The 19253-nt window shown below is 55.2% G+C and overlaps 1 protein-coding gene across 1 annotated transcript; it reads right to left on the bottom strand.

The window, feature by feature from the left end:
• Nucleotides 1-1091: 1091 nt before the first annotated feature.
• On the bottom strand, nucleotides 1092-4157 carry M406DRAFT_97211 (uncharacterized protein; the record flags this gene model as incomplete). The annotated part of the gene is made up of 4 exons (XM_040926357.1): nucleotides 2653-4157; nucleotides 2064-2252; nucleotides 1819-1970; nucleotides 1092-1737 (listed from the first exon to the last, which is right to left on the bottom strand). Exons 1-4 carry the CDS (start codon nucleotides 2806-2808, stop codon nucleotides 1092-1094), a joined length of 1143 nt encoding a protein of 380 aa, XP_040776392.1. The 5' UTR covers nucleotides 2809-4157.
• Between the last annotated feature and the right edge of the window lie 15096 nt (nucleotides 4158-19253).

Consider the following 19253-nt stretch of genomic DNA (forward strand, 5'->3'; position numbering starts at 1 on the left):
ATGGATGCTAAAGGGAAGAAATCAAGGTTGTGGTCTGAGGTTATTTCTTGTTTACAGTCTGCAACTTGTCACGAGAAGGAAAAGAATTTGTTCGTGTCAGTTCGTGTGTATGTGTCGTCCTTGTTTCTTGTTACGTGTTGGTGGGATATGCATATATCGCCAGGGCTCTAAAGCGGAGACGAAGTGCGGGTGAAAGCGACCTATACCATCACAATGCCTCTCTGATGTCAGGACCTGCTATGTTATAAGGTGTGGAAGGGAATGGCTATCTAGATGCTGGTAATCCTATCGAGTGAGTGACGAGGTACAAAGTCATCCAGGGTGAAGGATCCGGGGAGGAGGAGCTGGACAGTGACAAGTCATTGGGACAAGCAACAGTGATGGTGACGATGTGGCAGTACAGCATAGCCCAGACCAAACCGGGATGAGAAGAAGGGGAGGGGGGAGGTTCAGCACATAGGAGGGTTGTCTGATTTGTGGAGGGGTATTCATCGGAGGGGGTCTGTCTCTTCCTCGACACGATACAGTTGATGATCAAGAGAATCTAGTTGGTGGGTTGGAGCATTGTGGTTGTTTGGGAGCAAGATGTGGCATGGCCAGAGAAGCTTCTATGGCTAGCTATCTATCTACCTGATAATAGTAATATAATGTGGCGTTTGATGGAGTGTTATAGATGTTATTGATATAGGTCCTCTCTGAAGACAAGATGAGTAAAGTGAGTGGTCGGTTTATAATAACCAGTAAACCACTATCCTTTACTTATGGGATGTCTTGCTATGGAAGACACAGGCTAGAAAGGAAACACCAGCTATACTTGTGGTGAAGCAGTATGTAACTATGAGATACTTTGCTGAAGTGATGAAAGTGTGGGCTGCACAAGGCTCGTAGAAGATATAGCAGGATGTTAATTCACATAGATCACAATACAATTGTTCGAAATTCTCACCATCATGATGACGAGTGACTATGCAGCCCTGACTGACCTTCTGCTCTTTATCATAAAGACAAGCTCCAAAGTGGCCTTGGCCATTGATCTGCCTTTCCCCCCATTTTGCTCTCAATGATACCCTGTTCCATCCCTTCTCCTCCTCCTAGGATCTCTTCCTCGCACCCAGCACCGCCCTCCCAACAGCACTATCATTACTCTTCCCAATCTCCCCCGTGATCCACTCGCCAATATCCGCCACGGCATCCAAGTCCACACCCGTGTCCATGCCCAGGCTCTCCATAAAGTACACCACATCCTCGGTGGCGACATTGCCCGTCGCGCCAGGGCTATAAGGGCACCCGCCCAGCCCGCCGACCGAGGCATCAAACGTGCGGATGCCATGCTCGAGCGCCACGGCCGTGTTGACCAGCGCCTGCCCGTAGGTATCGTGGAAGTGCACGGCAATGTCCTCGACGCGCACGCCGGCGGCCGCGACCCCGCGCAGCAGCTGTGCGGTGCGCGGCGCCGTGCCCATGCCCGTGGTGTCGCCCAGCGCGATCTCGTCGGCGCCCATCTCGAGCAGGTCCGTGGCGATGGCCGCCACGCGGTGCGGGTCCACGTCGTAGCCCTCAAAGGGGCACCCCAGGACGACCGAGATGTAGGCGCGCACGCGGATCCCGGGGAGGCTGCGCTTGGCGCCGGCGATGACCTCGCGGAACCGGCTGAGCGATGTGGCTATGTCGCAGTTGAGGTTCTTTTGCGTGAAGGTCTCGGTGGCGGCGGCGAAGACGGCGAGCTCGATCTCGGGCCTGGGAGTGGAAGAGGAGGAGGAGGAGGAGGAGGAGGAGGAGGAGGAGGAAGAAAGTGTTTCTTCATGCTGGCGGGTGGACTCGGTCACGAAGCTGTCTGGGTGGGCGTGGAGGATGGCGGTGGCGTTGTCGAGGCCCTTGGTGTTGGGAGCGAGGAAGGAGTAGGTGATGGGTCCTGGAGAGGGGATCTTGTTCTTGAGGATGTGTTCGAGAATCTCGTTGGAGCTGTCCATCTGCGAGGGGGGCGTGCGTGTTAGCTTTCTGGCCCCCAGGGTTCTGAGCCAGTATTTATGGATATGTATGGACAAGAGACAGTCTTGTTGTACCTGAGGAACCCATTTCGGCGACACAAACGACCCAGCCTCGATATTTGCCAACCCCGTCTTGGCCAGCCTCTCAATCAGCTCGATCTTGGTCGCCAGCGGGATCGTCGTCTTCTCGTTCTGCAGCCCATCTCGTGGTCCCACCTCGACGATCCTGACGCGGTTGTCAAAGGAGGGTTGCTGCTGCTGCTGCTGTTGTGAGCTTGTTGTCGAATCTGTGGTCGTTGCGAAGGAGGCTCGTAGGCCCCATCGCGGGGTACTACGGCTGCTCCTGCTAAGACGGAGGAGGAGGGGAGATGGTCTAGGCGCTGATGTTCGTAGGCACTTCATCCTGAGCACGCTCACTTTGAGAAAGTAGGCATGCCTTGCCAGAGGCTGCTCCTCTATCTCTTTTCTTTTTCTTTTCTCTTTCTGTTTTCTCGTGTGTAGGGTTATTGTTGATGTCGTTGTCGTCGTTCCTTGCGAGGAAGAGTCGAGGTCGGGGACCGGGGGTACAAAGCCACTGATGATGTAACCAGGGCGGGCCGAGGTCTTCGCTTATTGGCGGCCAGTTGAGGCCCAAGTAAGCACTTCAACAGCAAAGTAAACAAACAAACCACTTCAACTCCTTGATTGGCTCCAAATGTGTAGATGAAGTAGCGAGGCTATATTCGATCCAGGAGCTAGATAGGATTGGATTGTTAGTGATAAAGCACAAAATTTGGTCCAAGTCTGGTATTTCTCCTCTTCCCATAAACATAGCCAGCATGATTGAACGCTGATGGGTAATTTAATCATGTCTTGAAAAAAGAAGGAGCATGGCATCCAGAGTTCAGGTTCAATATGCTAAGACGGCCTCCACAGCTCCAAGACATGAGAGCATATCCATAAGCTCGACCATGATCCATACTGGTTCTTCCTTGGCGGGGCAAAAGAAATGCTGATCTCTCCCAAGACATCGTCTTATAACAGTACAGTACTTTCGCATCTCAAATATCAGTACTCGTCTCATCCCTCCCCATAAAGACTTTATACACCCTCCGACTGACCGCCTGGCCCACCATCCGATCGGTATACGCCCCATCCTTGTTCGCGCTCTTGCGGATGCCCTCCAGCGCCAGCGGGCCTTGCCTCTCCAGCCCTCGCACGAGCTCGCTCACGCTCCCAAACTCCGCCGCGATCCCCCAGGCGATGGGCGCTGTCACCCGCGCAATCTCCTGCAGCATGCGCGCGTACGTGTCTCTTGCCCCGTCGCCCGTGCGCACCTGCCCGCTGTCCATGCAGAACGCAGCCGATGCGTTCACTGCGTCGCGCTGCCGTCGGTAGGGGATCGTGCTGATGTGTTGCGTGAAGATGGCCACCCAGTGCGCCGTCTCCACCGCCGCCGCCGTGTGGTGGATCAGCACGCCGTGGTGTACCTGCAGCTGGAGGAGGGCGTCCTCAAGCGCATCTTCGTCGATGTACTGGGGTGGTGGCTTGGGATCCTTTTTCTTTCGCTGTCGTTTGTTCGTCTGTGCCGGTGCCGGTGCGGGCTCAGCAGCAAGAGGAGTGCTGGGGATCTCTGCATCGTCGCCGCCGCCGCCGCTGCCGGCACTGCGAACTGCAGACTGAAATTGCCTGTTCCGCGCGTTGCGGTTCTTGCGCATCCACAACGTCAACCCCTCAATCAGGTAGATAATCGTATGATGCCGGTAGTGCCGCTGCATTTCGAGTATGTGGGCCTCCAGATCAGAGCCGTTAACACCGAGTGCGAGCTCTACAAATTGGGGGGCGTTCAGGATGACCATCGCGTGCTTCTCGTCTTCCACCCGCTCGGGTATGGGCTCCCAGTGGCCCTCCCCCTCGTGAAACCGCGCCCGCACCTTTCGCCGCCACTTGACCACGTTCTTAACGGGGCTGGTGTAGCTGTGACTCGTAACCCTCAGATCCTCCAGCAGCGCCTCGACTTGGACCTTCATGTTAGGGTCTAGAGAGGAAGGCAGGTCGACAATCATCTCGGGTGTGGACACCTTCTTGTCAGTCCGTACTTTATTGACTTCTGCGAGCGCTGCGGCACGCTCTTTCTCGCGCTGGCGCTGCTCCTTGGCTTCTTCTTTTTCGCGCTGCTTGCGACGTTTCTCGGCTTCCTTGGCAGCCGCCTTGTCAAGGCGGTCCAGGTCCTTTTCAGCTGAGGGCTTCTTAACTGGGGGGTCCTTCTCCTTGGAGCTGCGTTTGGTAACCTTGTTGGTGAACCTGGCATAGCTGCTCGAGCTCGGCCTGGATGGCCGGGTGCCGCCAATGTTGTCGAGAAAACCATCTTCGTCATCAGAGCCTGACAGCAGGTCTCCCAGATCGAAGTCTTCTACTTCTGAGCGACTCCTGCTAAACGTCTTGCGCGGCTGGCGGTCATCCAGATCCAGATTCAGATCCCATTCATCCCGCGTCCCGGCCTCAGGCGCAGAGCTTGAAATATGATCCCATTCGACGGTCTTTCCGTTGCTCTTGCCCTTGCCCTTTGCATCCCTTCCCCGTGTAGGACTGACCGTATCCATTCCCAAAGGTTGGCTGCTCACAAATATGGGGGAGCTTGGCACATGCACGTGCCTCTTTCCCGGCAACCCGAGCGCTGCAGCTTGCTTCCCCTTCCCCTCAACCTCAGCAAGCCGCGGCGAGCTGGCGAAAGGATCGTCGTCCAACAGCAGGGGCAGGTGGTCGTCGGCGATGGTGGCGACGTTCTCCTTCTCCTCGTCTCTGGCTTCCCTCGCCCTGTCCCTATCTACCTTGGCAAAAGGAGAGCTGGCGAAGGGGTCGCTGCTCGTCTGGATGGGATCAATGTTCACCTGCCACCTCCCCGCGCGGGCTGGCTGAAGCACACCAGGTCCCGTCTCGTTCCTGATGCTCCTTGTCTGCCCTAACAGGTTGTCTGGTCTTGTTTGTAGAATCCTGCTGCTCAGGGCGCCGCCGTCGCCGGTGCTGGGAGATTCGAGCCTCGGTTTCTTGTGGGCTGGCTGCGCGTCATCGAACACATCAAAGGTGAGGTCATCATCGGACGAGAAAAGAGGAATGTCGTTGCGTCGTCGCGAGGGAGGAGAATGGGCACTCGGTCGCTGGGCCGGTGGGGAGGCAGACGCGGCCCGCGTGCGCCGAGGTACACCAGAGGCATTGTGCGAGACTTCGTCGGTCAAGTCGAAGATGTCATAATTAAGGACCCTAGCGTGCGGCTTGTTAGGCCGTGTGGGCGGTAGCGCCTCTGTCCTCGAGGGCGCTGCTGGATGGGAGACATCGGGGCTCGAGATGAGGTTGATTATTTCGACGGGCATTTGGGACTGGTCTGGGGAGGCCCGTGGGCGCGACCGAAACGAGTGGCATCAGCAAGAGGAAAGCATTGATTGGCGTGGCGGTTGGTTGGTGGTGGTTTTGTTTGTTTTGTTTTCCTCTTCTAGGGGGAGGGTTAGGGGGCGATTCTCAGTGGTAGTTTGGTACTACACAGAGTACGGAAGCAGTTGCTGACGTCTGGTGTTGATGGTAGTACAGCGAGTACATCTGACGCGACTGCAGTAACAAACTCATTATTGGGCAACTTGGACGCGCTGCGACTTGATTGACAGGGGTCCACCTTTCTCTCGACTTACGCGCCTTCTCACGTGCGCTACAGTGCCAACTTGCTGCGAGTCTGAACAAGGTCACACCTTCTCTCACTATTCAACCAACCCCATCACTGCAGCAGATTCACCCTCAAAAGTAGAAGGTGAGACCACGCTAGGAACGATGATACCTAAACCCTCTTTTTCTCGATGCATGTCTTGTCTGCATGGGATGAACGGTGGAGAAAACTTGGAAAACACATATCATCCCAGCCATCTTTTCACTACGTCTACTACTTGATATTTGGGCGTCATGACCATAAACATGTGATTACAGGCGCATTGACGACAAGAAGGAGAAAATCAGACCACGAAGACGAGCAGCCAAGCTCCCCCAGACACGCCCAAGGGGGAACAGGTCAGCAACACCTGTTGCTTCCAGATGATGTCGCCGACGAATGCGGGCCTCGGACCCTACGCAAGAAACATCAACACGACCAATGGAGCTTCCATCCGAAGGACACCCTGCTGCCCCAAGGTTCCCGATGTCGCACTGCAGAAGCTTGCCGTGTCCTTTGTCCGAAGATTCCTTGCCAGCGTGCCATTGTATCCCGTGGATGGCTTGCTGCAAGCCACAACCCACGCACACACTGACCGCACGGTGGCGGCTGCAGTGAGCGGGCGGGGAAAGCAGCTTGGGTATGCGGGATGAATATATATACTCTACTGCACTGCACCCATCCTGTACCGGACCCGTCTTCTGCTGGGACGTATAACGACGGATCCGGGCGGTGAGGGTCTGTCTGGTGGCGAAAGGTGGCATGGCTGAATGGTCATGTAGGTGTATATGATTGGTAAAAATTTACGCAGACTGTACATAACACAGCATATATACCGACTTAGCTTGCATGCATATCAGCTGTCTATGCCCGTCCTGTCGCATTTGCATCTGCCGTGCCCACTGCCAAGCCATGTCGTGAAACACTGAAACGAACGGCACGAACTGGCTTTTTCTTCATTTTTGTGAGGGGCAGCAAGCCGGCACCAGAGGTCCGTCACTTCTCATCTCTCCTTAATTTATTTTGTCTTCCTTTTCACTCGAGCGTACGTCATGTATGGAAAGCAGAGGAGAACAATTTACGTACAAACAAGACGGTATTACGACACTGGCTAGATAAAAGTGTCCTTGAATGTGGTTGGTTGTTGCTTCGCGCACGGGCAGCTGTGATATGCAGGCGAGCGAACCCTTGAATCCATCCCTAGGAGCATTTAGCATCGGGGTTCATCATCCAAGCCCTCACGTAAGAAAGGTGGGGGGGGGGGGGGAGGGGAAGATTGGTTCTCTAATGTGGTACTGACAAAGGCAAGACCAGGAACGCGAATGGTACGCTCATACAGTACGTCCTTCCCTTTAAACACCGGTAGATTGTCCGACATGTCATGGAGGTTCTGCGTTCCACAACCTTGCCTCAACTTCGAAGTCCTGGCTCGTCGAAGCCAACTCTTTTGCTTCTTTCTTTCTTTTTTTCTTCTTGGGAGACAATAGGGACTTGAGAGACAAAAAAAAAACCAAAAAACCACCACTCCCCTCAGTAACTGCTCCATCCCGAAGTAGAAATCGATAGTTGTAGGGGTCTCTCTCGGCATGTCAAAGACTGGATCGGTCATCATGGGGCGTGTGATCTGCAAAGCAGTATGCATCGTACTAAAGAGGTCTTTTCTCCCCGCAGGATAGCATAATCCTAGCCCTTTGTGAGGAATCTCCCCCAGCCCTCCTTTGGAGAAAAAGACAAGGACTTTTAAACTGGTGCTTGGGGCGGGTTTGTTTGGTTTTTGTCCGGTGACGACGGTTCAGCACTGGTTCAGCGGTTCCAAACTTGTTCAGAGGGAGCAATGCAACTCAGAAACGTGGTTCAGCAGCGCAGCGTCACACATGAGGTAGGCTGGGGAAGGAGGGGGGAGACATCTCCGACGCCTGCACGCTTAAATAACGGAGACGAACCAACAGTGCCTGGCTTGTGGATGTCGTTTTGAAGGATGTGGAGTGCAGGCCCGGCAGTTGGGTTGTCACACCTTTTTTACTGTATACACGTGCGAGGAAAGGGAAAAGGGAGAGAGAGAAAATAGACAGGTGATGGATCAGAGGGAAGTGTTCACACATCCTACATCCCCTCTTAACAGTGTTGTGACAGAGTCTTGGGCCAGAAAGGAAGATAAAAGGACATTGGGCCGATCCTCTTGGGTATAGGGGCAAGAAGAGCACTACGGAGGATGGCCCCAGCAGCCAAGAAGGAATTCACAAACCATGGGGCGTGTAGGGTTAGAGAAGGCCCTGGCCCTTAACAGAAGAGGGTGTGATAGAAATCCTGTTTTCTCCTTTTTTATGCTGCTTGTGCGGCAACATATTAGGTTCCGGCGTGACTCGATGGTCTGCCACCTCGAGATGGAGGAAGTGATTCCTTTCCAGATGGTAGCCAGGGACATCCAACAATGAGCCGTATGTGAGGTATTGAAACCTCGTTCCAAAAGGAAGAGATGATTCCCCTCCGTCGACATATGCCCGTATTAAGTTTGTAAGTGTCCATTATTGTACCCGGCAAGCACTTGTGATGAGGATGTTCGATCTTTTGAGGGATCGAAGGCCTGGTGGAGTGCAAAAGGATACTATATCTCTCACATTTCAACAGTCATTGGATCGAGTGGGCGTCTTTATGGTCCATCACAGATGTGGGAACAGTGGTTAGCTTAAGCGAGATCGAGGTCGAGGTCGGGAATGAGGCTAAACAGACAGCGTGCCATCCCCCCGCACACGCTACCAAGAGATTTGTGAAGGAACAACCGGTGGGTTCTTGCAGAAAGATGGTGGTGGGACCGTTTTTCCCCTCTGCAAGGCACCTCGTGCGACCCCTGGGGATCCCAAAGAGAGGGGAGGGGGCGCGCGCCAGCCCCGGTTCATCCTCCTCCTCCTCCTTCTCCTCCTTCCCCTCTTCTTACTGGTTTGACGGGCCCTAACAGGGTCTGTGACAGGACGGGAAAAGAAAGACAAGACATGACAGACAGACTAAAAATTCACTGATTCACCGACCGAACCTGGGGGGTGGAGGAAGAGGACTCGGAAGATTCAGGAAAAGGGGAGCACTGCTGCAGCAGATAGTACCATGGTATCTGACACTTCTTATCGCGCCGTTACGGTGGTGGTCGATCCTCATGCCAATCTGCCGGGGACCCGTCGTGCGAGGATCTGCCAATGCAGAGAGAAAGTGGGGGGAGGGAGCCTGAACACGAGAAAAGTACTGACGACCACGGATAAAAAATTGTCAATCATCTGCAAGACGAAGGGAGGACGACGAGGATGAGGATATCTCTGATGATGGACGAGCGCAGGGTGGGGAAGAAGGGCCAGAGTGCAGGAAAGCTACTACGATGGTATAGGAGTCAACTTTCAGTGAGAAGGGTTAGACCTAGGCCAAAAACCCCGTATACGGCCTATCAATCTGACCAATCGCAGACGAGAAGTCGCCATGAACCTCAAATCTGCTACTGCTGCCTTAGTGACGTGCTATCATCGAGCAACCATTCTCTACGACAATATCTGTTAGGGGAAGACATATGCTGCCATACTTCTGTGTTATGTAGTGTACAAATTATGCAAGGGCGCCCTGGCCAAACAAGCCGCCTCGGGCTGATTTTCGAGCGCCACTCGCACAACTGGGTCAGGAACCCGAAGTGTCCCCCCCTCCTTCCCTCCACTTTCCCCTCTACCCGCGTGGTTGCACCTGCAGCGTGGCAACGTGTGGCCCAGGTACAAGGAACGCCAATCAGTGGGACACGGCGCTGGTTGGCACCCTGCATGGGCGGCCTTGACTCGTTTTGGTGATGGGCTCAGATAGCTGCGTACCAATGGTAGATGGCACGAGCCTCCTCTCTGCCTGGACTCCTGCTCGCCCTGCCCCCATCCATGAGGTGTTGTTTGTCCTTCTCATCGTACCATTCAGTTGTGCACACACATAGTATGAGAGAAGTATGCATATGTAAGTATGATACCACACCTCCCACCACAAGGAAGAACGCTTATGCTCTGGCAACTTGCACCCTGTTCCCGTCCATCCCCTCCTCCCTCCCCTTTTCCTAGCCCCAGTGGAAGGCTCCCTCAGAGCCAGGTACATGACAGTAAGAGTTGAAGTTTTCCCAGACCATAGGCCTCGGTCCTATCAACTCGGCATATATAGCACTATTTTGATGGCACAGTCAGACATGCTTTGACATATACAAGCACGGGCCCAGCAGAAAGTGTTGGCCCCCCGCCTCCCCTTCATTGCCCCCTCGTCAACTCGGAAGACGTGTTCAATCATGGTCTTGAGAAACTTGTAATACGTGATTGTACACTGCCATAGTACTATGTATAAACAGAATCCCCCTTAAACCTCGGGGGCGTCACATTAAGGAGCGCCGAAGAACGACAGCATATTCTCCGAGTTCAACCTATTGGACCCTGAAACACAATGCTGTAGCATACAACCTGCAACCAGCCCCAAAAGAAGAAATAAGAAGAGGGGCGGGGACGGCGGCGATGACAAGGAAAAATAGAAAAATAGAACAGGAAAAAGAAGATAGAAAACAACCCGAGGTGGTCGACAAGAGGCAAGAGACTACGCGATAAAATCTCCGGGACCGAGCCTGTTGTCACTTGCACAAACGCTTCTCTTTCCTTTGCTTGCTATAGGGAACATAGTACATGGTAATTTCCAGCATAACCCACCCACGCGCACAATGCTGCTAGGTTGCATCCCGGCCAGAGACCCAGTATTCTTTGCACTTTAGCTGCCATAGTACGTGACAGAGGGCGACCCCAGTCCACCCTTTCGACTTGGCAATCAAATCACTTCACGCGCGCAGGAAGGGACCTTCAGCTCCCTCACTCCCTCCCTGGCAGAACGAACCGAACCCAGGGTCCAGAGGCGCCCTTTCCCCTCTAAGCGCCCCCAAAAATCAACGGACAACCCCATCCCCCCTTGGCGGAAGAAAAACTACCCCCTAAAATCAGCCACCCATAGATTCCATTGGCTACAGCCGCCACCCACACCACCTTGTTTGCTGCAGCTCATTGCCAGCAGCAAGTCAGCTCCCAGGGGAGGGACAGAAGAAGGAAAGGAAGAGAGGGGGGGAAAAAAATAAGTAAACAAAAACGGGGCCGCACGACGGCATTTGCAAGCAAACGAACGGATCATATCCCAGCGTCAGGTCAATCTCCTGGGACGAACGAAAGTGGGCACTCGCTTCCCTCTTTGGATCAAACCGCCGCCCCAATCTGGCCAGTATTCATTAAACCAGAACGATCCCTAAACGTGCCCCCCAAGCCTAGGCTTCATTAATTTGTCAATATTATTCTTTTTATTCTCTTTCTCTTTTTGGGCCTTTTTTTTTTATGCCCGCCCAGTACACCCACACCTACATACACAACCCTTTATGACGCCTGTTGTGCTGTGCCCATCGTCACGGAGAGGGAGATCGCCTCCACCACGCACGACTACATGCGAGGGGCCCTCGTCGTCGTCCCTGTGAGACTCGCAGCTCTCCTCCATTCACCATCGTGAGATTTTGGAAAAACACACGAGACACGGCGGCGCACCTCTATTGCCGCCAGCTGGCGCCATTAGCCTCTCGTGCCATCAGAAGAAAGACCTGCTAGGGTAGTAAAAGAGCAAGGGAGGAGGAAAAGGGAAAAGAAAACAGCCGACAAGACGATCTCTCTTTTGCGCTGCCCGACTACATTCGCACCCTCGTTTGTCGCCTCTGCGCAAAACCCGCCCTTGCATGAGACAACACATACCTGCGATCCGCGCCTATCCTTTTTCTCCCCTAGCTGAGCCGAGCTAGCTTCGCACACACAAATACACACGAGCAGTAGGCCGCGATGGCCTCACCACCGACATCTCCCGCGCCCCAGCGACCCCTGAGCGCGATGGTTCGGCCAGCACCCAGGAGCAGCAGTCGGATGAGCTCGTCGAGCAAGGCCGGTGGCGGGAGCAGGGCCTCGGATGAAGACGGCAAGACCTCTGTCAAAGTTGGTAAGTCTCTCAGCAAAAAGAATGATTCTTGTCTCTCGTTCTCGTTTTGTCGCTGTCTGTTGCCTTGAGTCGCCTTGAATCTGTGCTAACACAACGCGATTTTTCTTCCTGCCGCAGCCGTCCGCGTCCGACCCCCTCTCCAGCCGACCGACCCAGGCTTCGACCTCATTCCCCAGCGATTTCAGAGATCTATGGTCCAGGTCATGTCAGACACCACACTGGCCATCGATGCGCCTCAGGGTCGCAAGGTCTTCGTCTTCGACCGCGTCTTCTCCCCCGAGGTCGACCAGGCCGGGATATGGGAATATTTGAATGATTGCGTCAATGCATTTACCACTGGTTACAATGTTTCTTTGTTAGCATACGGCCAGTCAGGCGCAGGGAAATCCTTTACAATGGGCACTTCGGGCCCAGGCGAGCAGAACGATCTCGACATAATGGGTAAGCAAAGACACAAAATGCAACAAGACATTTAGAGGATATTTGGAGTGGAGGAGAGGGGACCGGAAGAAAGGAGACGGTGAGCCTCCTTCGTTTACATGAGCTAATCTGATTAAACCTGTCAGGTGTGATCCCTCGAGCTGCAACCGCCCTTTTCGAGAAACTCGACGGTCCAAAGGGGAACCCGAACCGAAGTTCCATGTCACAGCTTCGCGCGCCTTCCAGGATATCAACGCAGCTATCCGCGCCTAAAGGGAGCAAAAGCTGGTCCCTCAAGGCTACCTATGTCGAGATCTACAACGAGCAGCTGCGCGACCTCTTACTACCCGATCACATCCCCCCGAACGAGCGCAGCCCTGTCACAATACGAGAAGATACCAAGGGCAACATTATCCTCACAGGACTGCGGCAGGTCGACATACACTCGGTCGACGACCTGCTGAATGCGCTGAACTTTGGGTCCACTGTGCGCCAGACCGACGCAACCGCTATCAATGCACGATCCTCCCGTTCTCATGCTGTGTTCTCTCTGAACCTCGTACAGAAGAAGCCCGGTGTCACCGCTCCTCACGACAAGAGGCACTCCATGCCGGTCGAAGCCATGACGGGCAACGAGACATGGACCACGACAGACAGCAAGATGCACTTTGTCGACCTGGCAGGCAGCGAACGTCTCAAGAACACCCATGCCGAGGGCGCACGAGCCAAAGAGGGTATCTCTATCAACGCCGGTCTGGCCGCCCTCGGCAAGGTCATCTCGCAGCTGTCCTCTCGGAACGCAGGCGCCCACGTGTCCTACCGCGATTCCAAGCTGACCCGCCTGCTCCAGGACTCCCTCGGCGGAAACGCCATCACCTACATGATCGCCTGCGTCACTATGCCCGAGTTCCACCTGAGCGAGACCCTGAACACAGTTCAGTACGCCCAGCGCGCCCGCGCCATCCAGAGCAAACCTCGTATCCAGCAGGTCGAGGAGGGTGACAAGCAGGCAGTTATCGAGCGCCTCAAGGCGGAGGTGGCGTTTCTCCGCGAACAGATCAGGAATTCGGACCGGGTTGGCGGCGACAGGCGGCCATCTGGAGAGAGGTCCGAGCGGTCCAACGAGAGGGAGGTGGAGCTTCAGAACCAGCTCCTCGACGCGCAGGAGAACTACGGCACGCTGAGCCAACGACACGCAAAACTGATTGCCGAGATGGCCAAGGCGAGGGACTCGGAACAAGCCGACAACCCACATCTGGGCGAAACCCTGGAGGACAGCGCGACCGAGAGGTTGAATCGATCCAACAACTTCGCCCAGGCCGTGGAGCAGGTCGTGCTCGAGTACGAGAAGACCATCCAGGCGCTGGAGCAGTCCCTCTCCAGCACGCGAAGTACCCTTCACAACACGGAGACGAGCCTCCTCGAGAAGGAGAGCAAGTGCGCCTACGCCGAGACCCTCAATGCCCAACTCCAATCCCGACTCTCCAAACTAACCGAGCGGGAGGCCAACACGGAGACTTACCTCCACGACCTGGAATCCAAGCTGGATGGACAAACATCTGGCGAGGCCAAGAACGCCACCATCATCACAGAGCTGCGCAAGGAGATTGCCCGCATCCGGGAGAACGAGGCCGCCTGCGAGGACTACATATCTACCCTCGAGGAGCGGCTCGCCGAGGCTGATCAAGACTCTGAGCTCATGCAGCGCGAGATCGACAGGCTGGAGCAGGTCATCGAGCGCCAGAGGAGTCTGGGCAAGCTGGACTCGCTGCTGTACGAACTCGACCACATCCAGAAGGACTCGGGTGCGCCAGAACCAGAAGTCGAGGTGACCAGCGGGAACAACAACGTGCAGCGCCTCAGCCGCGCCTTTGGCGACAACTCGCGCAGCCAGAGCCGCAGCGGCCGTCAGAGCCAGATGGAGGGCACGATCCGCGAGGACCGGGAGGAAGACATACCCGAAGAGGGCACCGTGCCACCTGCCATCGAGGAGGAGGGCCCGAACGGCGAAGCAGCCACCCCGCCGGTCAACAAGCCAACGCGGGAGGCAGTGTCACATTCCTCGGAGCGTCGTGCGAGCTCAGCGCAGTCCAGGTTCGTACAAGACAAGCTTGAGAACGTCACGCAGGAGCTGCTGGACCTGCGGGTCGAGCACGAGAGCACCCTGACGCAGTACGACCTCCTGCACACCAAATACGACGAGGCCCTCAGGACGTTGGCCGAGCTGCAGGACACAATTGATGAAGCACGTCACCCCTCCCGAGTGCGCGACTCCATCCTGTCTCTGACCTCTCCCTCCGAGACACAGACAAGGCCGTCGTCTTTTTTGTCGGAACCGAGGTCGGGTCATACCAAGGATGGCGAACAGCCCTCATCATCGCGCTCGCTCTCCTCGGAATTATCATCAGCTATGAACTCCCCCGCTGGCGTGGAGGTGTCTGACACGGACACCGCAAAGCCCAGATCCGACGCCGACCAGCAGGTAGTGTCAGGCGAACAGCTCCCTGAGGCGGACGAGAAACAGGTGGTAGTAGATGATGTTGATGATGACGAGCAGCAGCTGCTGCCAGAGGCAGAAGAGCCGCAGCAGCAAGTAGCAGCAGTAGCAGATGAGAAACTGTCCGAGGCGGACACACATGACCCGGCTGTGGACCAAACCGACAACTCAGACCTGGCGGTGGAGCTGAGACGGCTGCAGACACTTGCCACAGAGAAGGAGGTGGCGGAAAGGAAGCTGACCGAAAAGTACGCCGAGCTCGAGAAGGAGCACCACTCGGCGCTCGACATGGTGGAGGAGCTCAAGACAGAGGTCGCAAAAGCCCGCCACAACCTGGAGCCGCCATCACCAAGAGCCATCTCACCCGTCATCCGCCGCAAGTCCAGCCAGAATGTCATGATTATCGACCGCGCCCATCGGTCCTTCGCGTCTCTGCGCAACATTGCCGCGGAGAATTTCGAAGCCCAACCCGAGGTCATGCAGAACTTCGAGCTGAACCTGAACGCCGCTATGCACGAGCTTCATTCCAGGTCGGAGAGGATACAAGAGCTCGAGGCTGACGTTGCCAGCGCCAAGAAGGAGATGGAGACCAAGATGCAGATCATCTCGGGCCTGACGCGGGAGCGGTCAAGCTTGAAAGCCTCCACGACAGACGTGTCGCTCGTCTCATCCCTCAAGGATCAGCTGGAGAGGAACGAGAAGCAGCTCCACCAGATGCAGGAGGCGCAGGCCACCCGCGAGAGGGAGCTGCAGGCCGAGGTCGAGGCCCTGCGCGCCTCCATGAGTGCTGCCAAGTCCGACGAGGCGAAGGACGTGGGGGCTGCTGAGTCGACGGATGCCACCGTTGCTGCTCACGACGAGAAGATCACACAGCTGGAGGCTGAGCTCAAGGACTGGCAGATCAAGCACGAGTCGGCCCTGGAATCGATGCAGACCACCGAGCAACAGATGAGGACGACGATCGGAGATCTCGAGGCTCAACTTGCGACAGTCAGCGACCAGCTCAAGGAGGCCGCCGTCTCGACCGACAAGGAAGTCGTGGTGAAGGAGGCAGAGGACAAGAGCGAGGAGCTCCTGTCGACGCTGCGCGGCGAGATTGACCAGTACAAGGCGATCATCGACGGCAATGCTACCAAGGTGGCGGAGCTGGAGCAAGCCCACACCGCCGCCAAGAGCGAGCTCGAGGAGGCCCAGAAGGCGCGTGCACTCGCTGCTGCCGAGGCCGAAGAGCACAAGAGGCAGATCGAGAGCCACTTGCACGAGCTGGATGATGTCCGGGCAGAGGCGCAGCAGAACAGGTCCGAGGCCGAGGCCCACAAGCACGATGCGGAGACGCAGAGGGAGCTGATCTCGACTCTCGAGAACCAGATCGCGTCCCACGAGCGCGCCATCAAGACCCACCAGCAGAGCATGGAGGTTCTCAAGACCAATCACGCGAAGCAGGTTGAGGACCTCCACACGTCGACGAAGCAGGAGCACGAGGAGAAGATGGCAGCGGTCAAGGAGGAGCACGCAAGGATCAACAAGAGGCTCGAGAGCCAGCTCGCGGAGGCGCGCGAGGAGCTGATGAAGGTCGCCACGCAGGTTTCCTTTGCCCTCGGCCTAGATGTCAGCGTCGAGCTCATCTCGGAGCGCATCGAGGATCTCATCGCCGACCAGAGGGCCCTGGCCGAGGAGCAGAAGAAGACGGCTGAGCTGGAGCAGGCAGTGCACGAAATCTCCAACGTCAACGAGTCGCTCGTGCAGGACCTGGAATCGGTCAAGTCGACCCTCTCGGACATCCTCATGGAGGACGGCGCTGAGCTCAGGAGCCCGTACCCGACAGTCACCGAGCAGGCCAGCACGGTCAAGAGGAAGATGGTCGACCTGCGGAGCAACAACAAGAAGAACTCGCGACTGGTCGACGAGCTCGAGGAGCAGCTGCAGAACAACTTTGACCAGGTGCATGCTACCAACAACCGCCTGTCAGCTCTGCACGAGCGCAATGTTCAGCTGGAGGATGCCCTCGCCGCCAAGCATAGCCTTCAGTCTCAGCTTGATTCCGTCAAGCTGGAGAAGGCTGCCCTCGAGGTATGTGACTGGCCACCATGTTCCCATCCCTTCCCACCAGGTCCACGGGTGCTTTTTGTTTTCTTTCTTTGTACTGACAATTTAATATAATAGGCTCGGCTGAACTCTGGTGACACCATGGGTCGTTCCGACTCCATGAACGGAACGATCAGAAAGACAGCCTCGGTCACTTCACTACCCTCACCACCACCTGCCATCCCGCTGCCTCCTCTGCCCAGCAGTGCTTCCAGCCCGAGCGGCACGACGTCGCCAACACCTGGCATGCGGCCGCCGTCCAAGGACATCACGATGCAGCAGATCCAGGAGGACCAGGAGGCGCGCATCAGGACGATCGAGAAGCACCTGTCTGCGGAGAAGCAGCTCACATCGACGCTCGAGGAGGCGCTCACAGACCTCGAGAGGCAGTCCAACAAGATCAAGGCGGACTGCGAGGCGTGGCGCAGGCGGTGTGGCGATCTCGAGGCCGAGCTCAAGGAGCTGAAGGACAAGCCACAGCAGGACAACCGGTGGAGCCTGCACCAGGTCGAGGAGGAGAGGAAGAAGCGCGAGGCGGCCGAGAGGGCGCGTGCGCATCTCGAGGAGAGGATGAACGCCATCAACAAGAAGAAGAAGAAGGGCAGCCTGAACTGCTTCTAGACGGAGTGATTCTTTGTATTGCCCTTTTTGGCAGAACAAGAAGAAGTCTCGCTCACGCACGTACTCGCTTCCATGTCAACATGGTTGGCCACAGATTCAGGCATGATGATATCTCTGGTTCGCATTCTTTGCGACCTGACGCTCGGGAATGATTCACACACATATTTTTCAAAGGGACGGAATGGGAATTTGCTTATCTGGTGGTTTTTTTTTTTTTTTGTTTTTTTTTCATATTAATCTTTCATTTCTCTTCCCCTCCTCCCCTCTCCCCATCTTATCTGTTTCAAATCTTTCCGTCCCCAGTTTTCTCTTTGCATATATTCCCCCTCTCCGTAACACACACACACACACACACATACATTGATTCTTTCATCTTCTTCTTTACATACACCACATGTGGCGAGGAGTTTCTATTTTTCCCGCGGAACGAATGATCGATGCAGCTACTTCTGAGACATGCGATGTGCACAGATTGAACTGAGAGAATGTGTGGGGTCTTTTGATACCTTGTCGTCATAAGTCTTGCGCTTTTCGAAAACCTTTTCCCCCTTTTAAACTTTCTCAACTTATTTTCGCATACCCCTCTACACCTACACCTACATCTGTCTACCACACAGCCATATAATCATTATTCACGATTGTCGATAAGTTTTCTGAGAAAGACAACGCGGCGGCGCAGGAACGGGACCAGCAGAGGAGAAGACCCAGAAAGAGAGAGAGAGCCTTTGCTGCGTTTTGATCGGCAAGGAAACTAGACCTTGGCTTGAAGGACGGAGAAGATCTTTGATAGATCGAAAGAAGGAGGAAGAAGAAGAAGAAGGTGGAGAAGTAGCAGAGGAGAGAAAGGGAGAGTTGTGAAACGCCCGCTTAGTTGCTTGTTCTGTTTTTCTTTGCTTGATGGATGAAATTTCGATAGCTGCGTGCTGAGATACCACTCAATGCATTTCTTGCCTTTACTCTTCTCAGATGTAGTCTGCTATCATTTTCGGCTTCATCCTCGTGACTCTTGCGAAGAACAGACCAGAAAAGTAAGGTAAACACACATGTCGGAGAGAGGCTTAGTGGACCTGGTTCAAGGATTCTAGGTTCTTGTCGGGCAAGTTGAGAGATTACCATAGCGTCTTACACCTACACGAACCGGTAAGAAGAATGAGTAAGTATGAGGCATGTTGATAGCTGGAGACTTATCTAGATCAGTAGGTATAAACGAGTGTCTATCTTATATTGAAGAAGAGAAGAGAAATGATTAGAACTGAGTGTGTGCGTGTGATTGAGGGACCAACAACGACAAGACAATGCCCCTTCCTCCAAGCGTTATTGATTATGCCAGCCCTTGCAACGAGAGGGTTTAAGCAGTGCACATGTCGAGAAGGCTGAACAAACATCTCCTTGTTCCCTGCCAGGCTTCATCCCCCGTCACCCAAAAGTGACCATTACTATGTTCCGTCTCCATCTCGACTAGTCTTTCCCTCCCTCCATTCGTTATCCTCGTATCGACTCTCCGATCACGAACCTTGCAGCGGCCACTTTGTATCCGACAACCTCGAAGGCCCCTTGGATCCCTTGACAGGAGCTGTCCCGACCCTCGCCACCATCGTACCGCCTTTGCTGCTATTGTTGTTGTTGTTGTTATTGCTGCTGCCGCCGCCGCCGCCGCCGCCGCCGCTGCTGCTACCACCGTCAAGCGGACCAAAGGGGCTGACCGACGCAGCCGACAGCCACTTCTGCAGGTTCGCGCCCTGCTGCAGTCCAGACTCGGGCCTGAACAGCTGCTGCCGCTGCTCTTCCTGCACGGCGAGCAGGCCCTTGGGGTCCGGGTCGACCTTGGGGAAGACGCTCCACTGGTTGTTGTTGTTGTTGTTCTTGGTAGCACTACCACTTCCGCCCTCCTTGGCCTTGTTATACTTGTCGTTTCTGGTGTTGTTGTCGTCATCCACATCATCACCACCACCACCACCAC

The sequence above is a fragment of the Cryphonectria parasitica genome, assembly GCF_011745365.1.
Source record: "Cryphonectria parasitica EP155 unplaced genomic scaffold M406scaffold_4, whole genome shotgun sequence".
Lineage (NCBI taxonomy): Eukaryota > Fungi > Ascomycota > Sordariomycetes > Diaporthales > Cryphonectriaceae > Cryphonectria > Cryphonectria parasitica.